General features: G+C 33.8%; 1 protein-coding gene across 1 annotated transcript in view; it reads left to right on the top strand.

Moving 5' to 3' along the window:
• Positions 1-16,729, top strand: part of COL25A1 (collagen type XXV alpha 1 chain) — a 276,185-nt gene that overhangs the window by 136,579 nt on the left and 122,877 nt on the right. The window contains exons 3-4 of the mRNA XM_015831888.1: positions 5,459-5,503; positions 8,065-8,072. Of these exons, the coding sequence (XP_015687374.1) occupies positions 5,459-5,503; positions 8,065-8,072 (53 nt within the window). The remainder of the gene's footprint in view (positions 1-5,458; positions 5,504-8,064; positions 8,073-16,729) is intronic.

Here is a 16,729-nt window from a genome sequence, read left to right as displayed (position 1 = left end):
CGCTCCATGGCATCGGACCTGGTTATCTCCGAGACCGCCTTCTGCCTCAGATTACCTCTCATCGGCCGATACGCTCCCACAGAGAGGGTCTCCTCAGGGTGCCGTCAGCCAGACAGTGTCGGTTGGCGACCCCCAGGGGGAGGGCCTTCTCTGTTGGAGCCCCCACCCTTTGGAACGAACTACCCCCAGAGATCCGGGTCATTCCGGATCTCCCCTCCTTCCGCCGCGCCCTCAAGACATGGCTATTTCAGCTAGCCGGACTGGCCTAAGGGGTATTTTAATTTGGTTTTTAAAATAATTTTAAAAAGAAACGGCCAATAATGAATATTTTATTTTAATCATATTTTAAAATTAGTATTATTGTATTAGTTATCTGTTTTAACTGGCTGTAAGCCGCCCTGAGTCCGTTAGGAGAAGGGCGGGGTATAAATTTGATAAATAAAAAAAAACAGATGAGAATGTCCTCATAATACCTATTCCAACGAATAAGTTCTGCTGATTCTTCATTTTGCTCACTTTAGGCTAAAATTGCTGGTTTCTTTATCCCTTATCCTGAATCATCAAAGTAGATAATTCTATTAATTTGTTAAATTTGTTGACTGTTTTCTAGGCATTGAAATTGGAGGATGGAGGTATACATACACCCAGTGCTTTTTTTTGTAAAAAAAAAAAAAAAAAGTGTCGGAACTCACACATGTCATACAATCCGCCTTGCTTACCCTACAAGGTTCCATCCAAAAAAGGTGTCGGAACTCCGTTCTGGGTGTTCTATGACAAAAAAAAGCCCTGCATACACCAATTTCTCCTCACAACAATCCTGCCAATTAAATGAATTTGAAATGAAACATAAAGTCATTTAGTAAGCTCTATGATGAAGGTAGCCTTGAACATAGGACTCTACTATGCCGTGCTTTCTTTAAAGAAATCAGTACATCAGCTCTTTAATCTCAGTGATTGAGGAATCCAGTCTGGACTATAACGCTGAGATAATTTTTAAAAAAATTGACTGTTTTATCTTTCTCTTTTTCCCCTAACCTGACTTACTCCAAACTTTCAACAAATGTTTCTGAAGCCTCTGAGAAAGTTCTGTCTTAAGCCGGAATCAAAAAGAGTTGTCAGCTAGGATTGCCTTTTTCTTATAACAGACTAATACCACTACAACTGACAGGGAAAATGGACCCAGAATATATTTATTTATATTTTATATTATGATTAATTACATTTCTTTTACTTAATACATACTGCCCACAATCCCCAAATGACTCTCAGTGGCTTACAATTAAAAATAAACTTAAAGAAAAATGCAACAGACCAGAAGAGCACAGTACAAAATTAAAAACAAAACCAAACTGAAAACAAACTCTACAATTCCTCTGGCTGCAAGGCCTGGGAAAACAACCATGTCTTCAAAGGTTTCCTGAATGGAGGAACCGCACTAAACTCTGGGGGAGAACATTCCACTGATCAGGAATTAGAACAAAGTAGATGTATTTCTATGTCCTGCAAGGTGAAATTCTTTAGTTTATGGGACCCAGAATACAGTTTCCCAGCTGATGGTGATAACTTGATGTATAAGATTCAAAAATGGTATAATTTTGAGGAAGGACATTTCCTTTATTTCATTCTTATTTTTATATCTAAGAAATCATTCATAAAATGTGCAGTCAGCTGTGTAGTTTTTTTTCATGTATTAGAATATATTAGAATGGTCTCTTTCAAAAATAGAATGCTGCATTTCTGGATTTTTAGATATGTGGACTTATGTTAAAATGATAAACTAATATAGAAAAATTAGAAGCTTGATGGCAAAAATATCCGCGTACCTGAAGGATCATTCTCAGGAAAAATTTATCTCAATGTGGAGAAGATGGATAGATTATATTCAGAGAAAGTATGAATTGAAAAATTACTATGTAGCTTTTGATTAACATAAGATGTATATTAAAAATTTTGTATGTATTTTAATGTTTATTTTAGAGTCAGAGCAAGTTTATACTAGTGTGTAGTAATATGGAGTAGTTATGAATAGATTTGGATATTTTTTTGTTTATTTCCTAGATTAGCTTTGGGAAGTCCAGGGGGGGGAGGGGGAAAAGGGTAGGTTTGTATTATAGATTTATATGTATGATTTTTTTATTTTTAAGGAGGTGTCCGGTGATACCCCAACTGCACAGGACGGGATGGTTTGAGGGTGGAAGGGAAGTAGGAAAGAGGGAGGAAGGCGGAGTGGTGGTAGAATGGGAGGAGGAAGGAGTGGCAAGTGGAAGAGGGTGGTGCGGGAGGGGTACACCGGACACGTCTGTGAATGTTTTGTTTAGTTTCACTTTCTTTGGTTGATATTGTGATAAAAGATTTATGTTTGTGTTTTTTTTAAATGAAAAATAATAAAATTTAAATACAAAAGAAAAATTAGAAGCTTGAAGACGTTCTCAAGCTATATAAATAAAAGAGCATTACATAAATCTCCTATTTAATCACATCATTCACATCACATACTATACGTTTGGCTGAAAAACTATAGTTTAGAATTAGGACTTCCCTGGTTTAGAAGTATTTATTAGTTAATATATATTTTGTTCTTCTAGGCACTGATGAAGGTTTGTCATCTAATAAAGATTAACTACATTAGTTTGAATATAATATGCATATGGAATATTTTCTATTAGTCTGTCTACCTGTCTGCTTGTCTATCTATAACTGTAGCATATATCAAAGGAGCACAACTTTTTCCAGAGCAAGGGTCTCACTTGATTTTTGAATGCATGAAGCTAAACTCTTAAAGTTGCATGTTGAGTCAACCTTAGCTCCTAGATTTGACTGGAATTAATTAACATTTACACTTTAATTACAATTAAATTAAATTACTTTCCAATCATGCATATAATAATTTTCTGTTCTACCACATTAACAGCTGCAATTTTGTACAAATTTGAAAATGTCTCTACTTTACTCCAGGATTTGGGGCTACATCTGCTTGGGACTTCATGTTTTGTTCCCCTGCTAAACATCGCCTGTTAAAATCTGACATAAGACTACTTTTCCAATGGCAATTTTGTAATAAAAAATATTCTCCATGAAAAGATATCCAGTAATCATCTGGAAAAGTTTTAATTTATTTTTTGGGATCACTTTACTGTGTGCTATTAGACTGACAGTAAGTGGCTTATTATGCTGTAATGTGTTATAATCAAGAGCCTATTTAGAAAGGAATATATGCACCAGACAATTAAATACTGTGAATTTAGTGTATTTTTAAATACATTCCTATATAAAAGAGCAAAGATATATGGGAATAACTTTAAGAACTGGGGGTGGGGTGGGGGTGGTAATATTGCCTGAGAAAGGGATAGATAAGAGAGGACCTAGCCCATAGCTGTATAATGGGAAGAGCAAGACACTCAGAAAAAAAACCTCCCTAACTTCACAAGCTGTAAAAGAGACAGTGGGACATTTGTACTGTCAGACATGCACATTTCTATGAATGTAGCCTTAAAGTAAAGTAGAATTATCTCATTTGGTCATGTTTCCTGTCTGGTCTATCTGACAAAGGTAGACAAAAAGTCAATTTAAATATAGTAGGCAAGATCCAGATTTTTGGTTACTTCATCATAATGGCATTTGATATAAAGATCTAGAAGGCTAATTCTTTATAACTTGCCCAAGTCCTCCCACACTATTTCAGGGGACACTCCAGCTCTTCTTAATACATAATTAGGAAATACAGAATATGTATTATTTAAAAATTAAACTTATGTTCCTCTGAATTTCACTGGGGGTATACTTATTGGTCTACAAACCAATAACAATAACAACTTACATAATATTTGCATACATATTAAAATATATAACCTAATTGCAAAATATTGTTCAGAAGAGTTTCATTTTCATCAGTTTCTAGAAAACTATTAAGAAAGCTGATTTAGCTTCAAGTAGAAGACTACTCCACAGAAGTGGAAAAACAACACCAGTAGGGCTTCAGCCTCCTTTGCCTTATAAAATTGGGAACCCCCTAAAGGTTTTCCCGAGATGAATCCACTGATAGGAATAATTCTGATAGAAAAAAACAGTCTTATAGGTACCAAGATGCATAGCTATAAAGGGTTTTGTAGATTAAAACCAACACATTGAATTGCAGCTAGAAATCTACTTATAAGTTAATGCATTAGCATGACACAGGTGTAATGTGCTAATGGAAATAAATGTCACACCTGGGATTCTACTATATTTGAATAAAGAACCTATCTCAAGTTGTCCTCAGGCAAGCTGATAACTAGAGCATATTGATAGGAACATTATTAAAAGTGAAAAATTTTGTGGAATGATGGAGTTGCCCATATAAAGAAAATGGCTTATGCAAAAGAGTTTCAATTTATTTCCAAACCAGTTAATCTTGATTTAACTCAAGAATCAGAAAGTATAATATTTCATGGTAATTCAGACATAGATGATACATGTTTATGAAGAATCAGAACTACAGTATGTTTGCTACATATAGATTTACTTTATATTGTTATTGGCTATCCTGGTGGCATATATTAATAATTTCAAAGCAAAATCAAGTAAGTCAGGAAACAGACAACAGTGAATTAAAATTGGCCAGTTTCCTCTTTTGAGAGTAATCTACAGTGTAATATATACCAGTGGCAGGTGGAAATATGTTGGATTCCAACACAGAGACCCCAAAAAACACTTATATAAACCTAAACCTTGTCTTTATACATTCCCACTACTTTCTTAATTAGTCACTATTCCAGGCTAAATAGATGGATTTATCTGAACAGAAGGCAGGAATACAGAGAATGTAAACAGGCAATCATAACCAATGGACACTTTGATAGTTAAAGATAATGGGAAATAGTATCTCCTCTTCAAAGAGAAGTAATGCAAAAGGATGTGAGAGGTTTAAAAACAGACTTGTTAACATTCTGAACTGTAATTCCTGCTTATTCAAAAACTGTCAGATATTTTCTATGACTGTTATTTCATTCTGTAAATATGTCAAATTAATGTGATTTTTTAAAAAAAGTTTATGGCTACCTGAATCACAAATAGGTAACCCCAAGCACCTTACAATATTCTTCTCCTTTAATTGTAATTTTCCAGTGTCCAATTTTTAAAATTTTTATCTTATTTTTTAAAATATTCAAAAACAAAAGTACTGTCCCATGGAAAACAAGGGAAAATCTTACTTCAAATTTATCTGGACCCTTGGTACATTTGTAACTTTCTAAAAACAAAGTTTTAATTACCCCTTTGCTATTTATTCTCAATTCTTTTTAAGATGATAAGCTTGTAGTTAACATTTTCTTTTGCTAAGGATTGAAAGAAACTTACCCAATGTGTCAAACTTGTTGATCCAAATATCTCTAATAGCTGAAAAGCAGTTAACAAGCAGTTTCTGAAAGAGATTAGAAAATTGTATTCCAATATTACCAATTATATAATATTTTCTTTTCAGGTCCTCCTGGTAAACGAGGTAAACGAGGAAGAAGAGGAGAGACTGGTAAGTTTTTAAACATAAAAGTAATGCATTTTCTTTGTATGATATAAAAATATTATTTCTAGTCTGTTTGCTAATAGATTAAGTTAATGATGTTTATTGGCTGCCTTTGTTAACTCAACAACTATACTCAATGAGGGATGAGAGATTATTAGAGAACACAAAAAGGATAATAAAACAGGACTGCCTTGAACAACTTCTGCCCTATAGATAATTGGGGCTACAGCTTTTCAATCTTTTGCCACTTGCCATGGCAACTGATGCGCTTGAGAATGAAATTTCCAAGTGCCTGGAAAGGGGTCTAGGCCAACTCACCTTGGAACAACTTGCCGCAGAAGAAATGGTGGAATTAAATCATTAAAGAAAGGATGAAAAGATGGGATAAAATGAAATGTGAATGACAAAAATTAAAATAATTTTTAAACTGTTTTAAATAATTGAATTGTTGAATTGTTCTGTGGTGAGTTGGCCACAGCGAGTTGTCCTATGGCAAATTGGTCGTGGCAAAATGGCCATGGCAAGTAGAAAGCGACGAGTTGGTCACTGCAAGTTGGCCACAGAAAGTTCTCCCATTTCACCTAGAAAACACACATTCCATTTTTTTAGAGGCAAGATTCCCTCTTTGGCACAAGGAATGATTATTGTATGTATCCTTCTGCTGAGTCTTCATGCAAGGATAAATAAAAGAAAATCAGCATATTTTTATAGCCTAAAGGATATTGCCAACATTGTCATACTTTGGTGCTTTGCTGTGCATTTATTTATTTGTATCCCACCTTTATTATCTTTGCAAATAACTCAAGGCAGCGAACATATCCAATAAATACATATTTCATATGTATTTATTTTTTAGTAATTTTGATTATGTTGTGACTTTTATCAATTAAACCATTATAAATTAAGATAACTACAAAATCCATTATAGCAACCTTCTTTTGTAAATCTACAAAATATAGATAATCCTTGACTTAGAACTATTCATTTAGTGACCATTCAAAGTTATAACTGTACTGAAAAAAGTGACTCACAACTGGTCCTTACACATACAACTGTCACAGCATCCCCACAGTTGCATTATCAAAATTCAAGCATATGGCAACGTATTTATGATGGTTACAGTGTCCTGGGGCCCTGTTATCACCATTTGCAATCTTCTTAGCTGGCTTCTGACAAGCAAAGTTAATTGAGGAAAGGGGATTACAGTGATTCACTTAACAACTATAGCAAAAAAGGGCGTGAAATCAGGTGTAATTCACTTAACAACCACCTTACCTAACAATGGAAATTCTTTTCCCAATTGTGATCATAAGTTCAGGACTACCTGTATATCAATGAGTGAATGAAAGTCTGTAATTGTCATGCCCCTGAAAAAAATCTTTCAAGAGAAAGGAAAATTCAGCTTATGCTAATTTTACTCCTTAGCTCTATTTGCATAGAATGTTATGTAGTTCAACAATAAAATAATCAACATAAAAGGTATAAAACACAACATTAATATTAATTTATTCCTCATCATTGGATCAGAGGTGAAAAGAGCAGGAAAACATCATGCTTGTTGGGTCATATATGAATTAAAGGGATTTTAATAAGGGATTTCAATGAGATATCTTATGTGTTTAAATATATGACATTAATAAAGGAAACTAAATTGTTTTCTGTTAGGAAAAAAATCATGTGCATTAAATATATCTTTAGATTAAGACCATTAAAATAAAGAAATTACTTTAGCTGATTAGTATCACATTGTTAGCAAAAGTCTAGTTATATTAAAGTAAATTTCAATATCCACTGTTCTAAATGCCTTTTTGCAACATGAAGTCAAGAGAAAAAAGAAAAATTAATGAAAAGGTATTGATCTGATGGTTATCACTACCCCTTTTAATAAGGGTAAAATAAATATTTTATGTTGCGTGACAGCCTCAAGAATAGAGTGTAAAAAATTAGGAAAATGTGCTAATATTGCTTCACAAAATATGGCATTTTAAGAGGGATCTTGCACAAGAGAAATAAAAAAGGAGAGGACATTTAAGAAGCAGTTTTTGGCTCTTTTTCCATCTTGGCAAAAATAGATGGTAAAAATATAGATCCAACCAACTCTACCTTTATTCTAAAATTAAATGCTATGGGGAGAAATTAATATGAGTTTACTTGGGGGATGGATAGTAGAATATAAGGTTAATGTTACCTGAGAAGAATATAAATGTTAGGAGTATGACGCTTCAAAATGATTTTAAAAAGGGGTTTAGGCCTTGCCTGACTTTTTTTCAGGCCTGAAAGTAGAATTTAAGGAATTCTACTTTAAGGAATTAATTCATTAATATTAATGTAACTCTTAAAACAGCCATACTGTTTTAATGAATAATGGAAAGGAACTACATTTATATAAAATCTGACGCACTATTTTCAATGCTGTATTGATGCTGTAAAATAATTTTAAATAACAGTGATCAGTGATAATTTTTAATAATAGTGATCATGTTTAGCTAATCTTCAAATAATATTAGTCTTTTAAAAGCTCACAAGTCTATATGTATTTCTTCTTTTCTTCTGTTTTCTTTTCACAGGACCTCCCGTAAGTACAACTGTTGTACTATTGGATCTTCTGTTTATCAAGATTAGGAAAAAAGGTGTTTTCAATAATGGGTAAAAGTGACCAATATGTTAAAAGTACCAATTTCTGTCCAAAAAGCAGTCAGTTTTATTATTAGCAATTTTTAAACTTCAACTCATTTTGGGGGAGCAAGGAGAAAAACACATTATTTTAAACTTAATTTCAAAACTCGTGTGCATAAATATTTAATATAGTATGCTAGATAGATCAATGAGTGTTTTAATTTTATTTTATAATAGCACATTATAATGTTATAATAATGTTTTGTCTCAATTTGTTAAAAAAAAAGAATGGAAGTGCTCAGCTGAAGCCTTGTCCATCCAAAAGTCTACATGATGGTTTAATTTGTCTGATTTAAAGATGTAAATGTATATACTAATCAGAATGTGCTAAGTTTGTACATTAAGTAAAAATGGCATATTGATCTTTATCCTGGAAAAGGAATTGTCAGCAATGGTGCTAGGGATCAATCTCACAATATCTTCCACACCATGCACTCTTTCAATATCATCCACCCATTTCATTCCTTTTTTGGACTGAATTAATAGTAAATCAGTAAAAACTACATTTTTTTAATCTTCTACAACCTTTACTGTACAATAAAATCTCAATTTAGGTGACCATTTGTGGGGTGTCTGCAAATTCTGAATTCATGTTATTTGTGTCTATCTATATCATTGACCATATTTAACAAATAAATCATAGATTTAAAGACCATTAGTCCATTAACAAGAAATCAAGATTTAAAGATCATTAGGCCATTAAACAGAGATCAAATCCAAAATCCATTTCACAATTGTTTTACCAACAAGCAGAATTCACATATTATCTATTGCTAAATTTTGGTTGGTGAGTCCAATGCAGGTGGGATGGGGTTGAGCGCCGCTTATTGGATGCCCCAGGCTCACATACAACTGGCCGTCACTGACGGCCAATGAGGGGCAAGGTGCCAATGAACTGCAGCTGTTGCTGGGCACCTCCAGCCCCCGCTTCCTGTCCTCATGCCCAGGGGGAGCACCCAGCTGGGGTGGGGTGGGGTGGGTCCGAGGTGGTGGGGCCATCTCACCATCTCCAGGGTGGCTCCACAGGCCAGATCTAAACACATCATGGACCACATCTGTCCCACAGGGCTTGAGTTTGACATGTCTACTTTAAAGCATGCTTGTCCAACCTTTTGGATTGCCCAGGCTGCATTGAATTAAGACGAATTCATTGTCTTGGGCTGCATACAAAACATACAAGATAGTCAATGTATATAAATAAAAAACTTCATTTGCTTTTTATATTTTTATTAACCTGTGAGGCCACATTAATAGTTATCCAGGCAACACATGGGCCATGGGTTGGACACGCCTTCTTTAATGTATTATTGGTGACTAGATGAAATTGCATTAAATTGTTATTAATAATAACAACAACAACAAACTACTTGCTAGAATGTCCATCCTGACTCAATTTTAAATGAATCAGAGTTCCTTGGCTAGGAGTACTTCTCACATCAATAGCAACACAATGGTAGATATCACAACATACCATCCATGTTTTTCCTGGGAACTCCTCATTATTCTTTACATTTGTAAAAAAGGCATTTCAGCTTTTGCTGCTACAGCAGAGAAATAGCTCTAAGTTTGTGGAGGCAGTCCAACAATACTATGAGAGGAACAGTAGCTTTCTTCAAACTATCCATTTAGTAGAATCATCAAGAACTATTCTGAAGTTTTTGTGAATTACTTTTCATAAAACATCATTTCAGGTAATCTATTTTCTCCCTCTGTATTATAATGTCTGGCTTAGTAGATTTTCTCTCATTTGCAAAGCACATTCTACAACTGAATCTCTCATAGAAATGTAGTTATTTATGTGTGGATTTAGCAAGGGATATGGTGGACTTTGGTTAACTTTGCTCATCCTGCATAAGAGGTAACAGAACCAAACTGCTACAGGTGCTCTGCACATGTGGATAAAGTCACAAAAAACTTGAAGATAAATTTTAATTACATTTTGAGATTCTATTTCTCATCTCCTTATCTCTATAAGCATATGTACCTACCCTCTTCTCATTTAGTATTCTGTTCCAATGACTTGGTTTTTATTCCTAAGTGCTAGAGAGAGTGAGTGAGAGAGAGATCATGGTTATCTCATTCAAGTAAAGTTCTCTCTGTCCCTATCTTTTTCTGAATTGCTTTTCTCTGCAATTCAGTGATTCCATAAAATGTGCTAATAGGAAGTTAATAGGGCCAGCTCTGTGACTTTAATTAGTTTATTAGATTCCTCACGCTCTGCTCCTGTCTGAAACAGACCAGACCTTAATCAGTTTCACACTGAAGGCTTTTGTTATTAGATCTACAAAATTTGATCCTAAATGTACATGTTGGTTGGAAAATGAAATTTTTATTAGTGCCATCTTTTTGAATAATTGGTAATCGAAATAGTCTCTAAATGAGACTAAAAAGCATAAATTCACTGAATTGAGTATTTGCTAGGCTTGTTAGCTGGAAAGCTGGCAACCCAGGTGCAAGGCCTGACCAACAGGGTAAGCTCGCATCCTCGTCTCAACTCCTGCCAACCTAGCAGTTTGAAAGCATGCAAATTTGAGTAAATAAGTAGTTATCACTTATTGGGTGGGAAGGCAACAGCCTCCATGATGTCATGCTAGCCATATGATCACAATAATACAGTATACATATAGTACCATTTATATTCTGCAAGTTTTGACTGAAGAAAATTTGAATTCCAAAAGACTTGTTATCTTCCCCATCTAATTGTGGTCTAGATGTTCTTCGTAAAAAGAGACATCAGTGTGCTGAGTTACATTTCCAATTAATGTACAGAGTAAATACAGAGTATCTTACATCATTCAGTGAATACTTAACCAATATTATTTAATTTCATCTAATTCAGTCAGGGTCATCCAGGAAGAAATGGCTATTCAGTAACTGTTCAATCATATATTTATGGAAAGCTTCTATTAACCTGCTTTTTTTCATTATCTTTTTGTTAACTATGGTTGAGTAGGATATACAAATTTGTCTTTTTTATTTTGCCGAAAATTTTCTTTATTTCATTTAGCAAATTTGTACGTAGAATCGTGTAACTAAAACTAATTGCATACAGCAATATATGTCTTGGAGTCAGTATAACCATTATATGAATTCTGTTTATTGAGTTTAAACATTCTTAAAAGACATAATAATTTAAAACATTACTTGAAGATTCATCTTGCATATCACTGTTCTTTATTCAAACATTATTTGTTGGGAACTTCATCTGTAATTCCTACAGCAGGCTTGTATTCTAATAGAGTTAAAATTTACTCATAATTAATAGTTTTTTTTAAAAAAAAATAAAGCTTGCTACAACTGCATTTTTCTAAGAGAGGTGAAACTGAGTTTGTCTACTGTTGTAAAAACAACAAAGGATTCTGTAGCACCTTCTAGATCAGAGTTCCTCAACCTTTTGGGCACCAGGGACCGGTTATGTGGAGAGAGATTTTTCCGTGGACCGGAGGGGGCATAGTTTTGTGTGTTGCCTGCATCCCACAGATGGGGCTTTACTTGTTTGTGCGGCCCAGTTGCTGGCATACTGTGGCCTGGTACCAGTCCACAGATTGGGGACCCCTGTTCTAGACTAATTGATTTATAATGACATACGTTTGTGGTCTACAACCTACTTCAAAGCTAATGTAATCCTAATGTGAAGTCTTTTAGATCCCAGAAGATAGTTTAACTTTTAATAATATGCATAATAAACTTCTAAAAATTACTTTGTAAGTACTTCTGCTTTGTGCTAATTATTTAAATAGCCCTACATCAGTGCACGCACCCAAGAAAAAATAGCACTACATTAAGAGTGTCATTAACTGTAATATTCCTTAACTAAATGGCATCTTTTTGTCAGGGTTATGTACAAGCCTGAAAAATTTCAAACTTCAGTGTATTGCAAAGAAGCACTGCCATCAATTATGAAATAATGTATTCTGGATAGGATTGCAGATTTATTAATCTGAAATAAAAAATTCCTATGAAATACTATTTCCATTCATATATAAATACATTATACGAGCACATAGCAGACCATAAATATAGATGGCCATGTTAGTTCAATATCTGATTTTTCATTGTGGTCAGCTATATGCCTTTGGGTACTCATAAGCATGTGATAGAGATAGAATTCATCCCTGCCCCAACTTCTCAAGCAAAATTGGGCTGCAAAATGATGATTTGGCCATGCAATTTCTTCAGTTGTTTTAAAATAGTAAAATTAAAAAATGAGAATATGTTCTCTTCATCTGAAATAAAAAAGAAAATAATAGCAATTAAGAATAACAGAAATAATAGGAAATGTGCCTGGCTGTTAATGTATTGATTCAAATCAGCAGGTCAATGAGAAAATCAATTGAATAATAACCAAAAATGTTTATAGTATATTCACAAGCACACATATTTCTTGAAGTTTTATTTTTTAATCTCAATGCTCAATTCAATTTTAGACTTCCTTCCAATCTCTGGTTTAATCTAGCACTTATTTACAGGATCTTAATTTCATTCTGCTTTCATAAAGTAGGAGGAACATCCCTTGAAATACAAGATGCTGATATCTTTAAACAGAACACTGTTTCCTTTCATACAATCTTCATATTTTTAAAGAGGATTATTTTCTCTTCCTGCCTGTAATACATTTCAAAGCAGAGCTTACATACATTTTGTTTTTCTTCATATACATCAATGACTTCTTTTTTTAAAAAAAGAGCTGCCTCTTGAGTCATAGAAATGGTTCATTCCTTTTATTGCCCTTTTTGTTTGCTTCTTAGAATAAATAGAGACCATCCTCTTCTGGTCCTGAGATACTTGACTTACAGTGAAATAGCCTACAGTTTATTATTATTATGGTTGGTTGCACAGTCACCAGATGTTTAAACTGGATTTGGCATTCTTATCCACCTACCAAGTCCTTCCCAAGAACCTGGAATAGGCAGATGTTATTCAATAAGTGCTCCAGTTGTTTTGGCATTGTACCCAAAGGCAGCTATAACTATGGAACATTGTGTTTTGTGATTTTATCCAGTTCTTTCTCTTTTCTGCCTTCTCCAGATAGTGCAGAACACTTTAGCTTCTTCATTTTCTATTACTTTTTCTGTGTTGTGGTTCCACCAGTTATTGCTTGCAGCAAATTGTATTTCTTGCGGATCTTCCAATGCACCATTGTTGCTACTTTGTCATGCGGTGGTCTGTAGTCAATCTGTACAATCTTCTTGCAACAGCTAACTAGGTGGCCCGCTTTTCTTCAGCTTCTTTGCAGAGACGGCATTTGCTGTATGTTGCTGTCTTCTCTATCCTGGCTTTGTATGCATTTGTTCTTAAGGTCTTTCAGTCTCTTTCTTCAATTTTCCTGTTGTAGTCAGATCTTTTATTTGCTTTGTCTGATTTTTTTTTTAAATGTACTGGCCATGTAATTCTTTACCTTGTCATGTGTGTTTTCTGCTCTTCATTTGGCCTTTCTTACAGGCCAGTTTGGTCTCTCCAAAAATGTTATTATTTACAATCTTATATGGACACTTATATCATACAGTGATTCCTAGGTGACTCACAACAATCCGTAAAACATAGTTAAAAACATATTTTCCCCCACGGCACCAAACCATATATCCTCGCAGCTCAACACACACACACCCATTCTACCCTAATGCTTGGGGCATGGTCCTCTGGAAAACTAAACGGGTACTATTTAGACTGCAAAAATCTATATCTATATAGATGGCAACTCACCTCAGTTCTGTACTTCACTAGGTGGCAGCAAAGAAATACAGAAATGTGTATCCTCATTTATGGATTATCTGAATTGTGCAGCCACAATTGTGCAGAACAGTCAAGGCAGGCCTATAATGAAAGAAGTTGGGTTCTCGTGTATGCAGAGCTATTTATGCACAAGCGCTCACATCTTGCTAAACTGCTAAAGGGTTCTATTCAGAAATATGTTTTTATTTCAGACAGATATTCTGACTTCTGATTGGTAGTAGTCTTGATTGATTGAGCTTTCAGCTTTCACTAAGAGTTAACCATTCAAACTTTTCATAGACTGGTGTAAAGAAGTGGATTAGAGAGTAGGCTTCACACAGCTGTGATTACTTATGTTTAATATACTTCACCAGCATAGCCTCAGTTTATATGCCTAATCAGTGCTATAATGCAAGACCAAAATTTCAAAATAAATTATTTGAAAGATCAGTTTTGAATGAAACTAATTGGCTGTGGTTTCCTCAAGTAGTGCAATTCATTAGCCAGTCTTCAATATATTCCTAAGTAGGAAATTACTTAAACATTTCCATTTCCAACTACCGGTATGTGGATCATTTATCTAGGGGTTCCTCCCCCATATACAGGATGACAGAAAATAACCTATTTTGACTTTTTGTCCTTCAACTGTGCAAAAGTGTGATTTAATATTACAATCAAGCATACACATTTCAAGTATTCTTTTCTGTATATGATTAAAAGCACCTGTTGCTCTTAATTTCTTCTGTCAATCTAAATAAGTTTAGAATGGAGTCAGTTAGTTGATAAGTTTCTGGTGTTAGAATGGATGTGGGGTAGGGATTTCCAATAAGCAACATTTAAAAAAAAATGGGATACACTGAAATGTATAATTTGTTCTTTTGTGAAACATTGCCTCTTACATTTATAGATAATAGATAATAATGGTAATGTATTGACTAAACTTAACATTATGTTATTTATCAATTCTCATTCAAATAAACATTGTTAGCGTTCTTTGGCAAGTACATATATGCAAACCATTTGTTACTATAAAAATAATATGCAAAGTAATAACTTTTTGTATTAGATACAGAAACATAGCAGTGTGATATAGCAGTGAAGATGTTGAAATAGAGAGGACGAAGTCCAAATCCATAAAAACTCATTGAATAAAATGTTGGGCTTGTCATTCTTTGTCAATCTTCTAAAGTTGTGCAGAACAGGAAACAGATTGCCCAATAAGGTAGAACAAAGCTTTGGATAAACTATATTAACACACCTTGCAAATCTGATTATGTTATCTGATTACTGGGGTTCAAGTAATGCTTCTGTCCTTTTGTTTTTGGAAGATCTTCTGAATACTGCTCTCAAGGCCATTTCCATAGCTGTCTATAATCTACCAAATTATTATCATCTTGAACTATTTTGGGCTTTGTATATTGTATTCAACCATTTTCTTTGACTAGTCAATAGATCTAGCAGTTTTTCAGTTATAGAGCTATGCAAAAGTCACAGTTGCACAGTTGTGCTAATGCCATATATTTTAAATAATGAATTTACTAATTTACATTCAATCAATGTTTGATCTTTGGTTTGGGTAGCTCTTGAAAATGTCTATTCGGTGGTTAAGCCAAGACTTTGGGAGCTGCAACCCAAGCAAAGTTTTAGCTAGCCTTCTAAGTTTGCATCATCAATTTGCTTACAAAGTAGGTTTGCCTTTTTAATGTATTGTGTTATTTGAAAATAATATTTTATCAGATTTCTGCTTTTAATATTTTTTTTCTAAGTCTTAAATAACTTTAAATTATAAGTTATGTTGATTATATTGTTCTTAGCTGGCTACTTTAAATAGAAAGGCATGGAAAATATTATGTAACAAATGAATAAAATATGAGTTTTAACAATTATGGGTCTCAAGTGCTATTTCATTATAGCTCAGAGAATCTAACTATATAAGGAAAGACATTCACTATAGTTAACAAGGAGATTTCAGAGCTGGAAAACAGGCAACCAAAATCAAACAGCTTCCCTAAAAGGACAGAGTGTAACATTATTTTTAGGAAAGAAAGAAAGGCAGATTAGAACAGATAAAATATGTAGCTTGTAAAATGTGGATATAGAAATGTTTCTACCTCATCAGTGTTTTCTCAAAAGCAGGGAGATCCAGGACTGAATAAAGGAAGTTCAATTTACACTGAACATAATTTGTTTGGAATTTGTTGCCATCAAATATGGTGATGATCAGTCATTTAAATGGTTTGAAATGAATCCACCTGTTTTCCATAACTGTTGACAAGTTGTTTCCTGAATGGAATTACCAAGATCACTATCTCAAGCTTTCTTTATATCATATGGCGGATTTCCTATTTCTAATTGGAGTGATAACCTATACATTTTTGAAATTGTTCCTTTTGGTTGTCCTAAATAATGAACTATTGAAGTCTCGAAATTAGTGTAAGGCCATATTGCGGAACCTCTAACATTTCTACTGCCCAGAACACATTTAAGTTGAAACTAAAAAAGCCACTCTACCTTATCGCCTATTTGTTGCTTTGTCTGATCTTCATTGAGAGATTCACCTTTGATATGAAAATCTTTTAGCCTATAAAGATTATAGGCTCTCAAATGTTCTATTATAACCAAACGATAATAATTATACTGATCTAAATATATTATCAAAGGAATTAAAGGAGAAATGTCCTTTATCAAAGCTATGTTTTTATTATTCAAAATTTAAAGCATTGTTTTAGTAAAATATTTTCCATCTGTTTTATTTTAGAAACATGTTTTGGATGAAAAAAACCACTGATATATAAACTTATTTGGCTCTAACATAGTTTTCAATTTTAATCCATTGTTTAGAAG

Source organism: Protobothrops mucrosquamatus, unplaced genomic scaffold (assembly GCF_001527695.2).
Source record: "Protobothrops mucrosquamatus isolate PMUCROS unplaced genomic scaffold, P.Mucros_1.0 scaffold_4, whole genome shotgun sequence".
NCBI classification, from domain to species: domain Eukaryota; kingdom Metazoa; phylum Chordata; class Lepidosauria; order Squamata; family Viperidae; genus Protobothrops; species Protobothrops mucrosquamatus.
The sequence above is the reverse complement of the archived record's forward strand: the minus strand, read 5'-3'. Positions and strand labels throughout refer to the sequence as shown.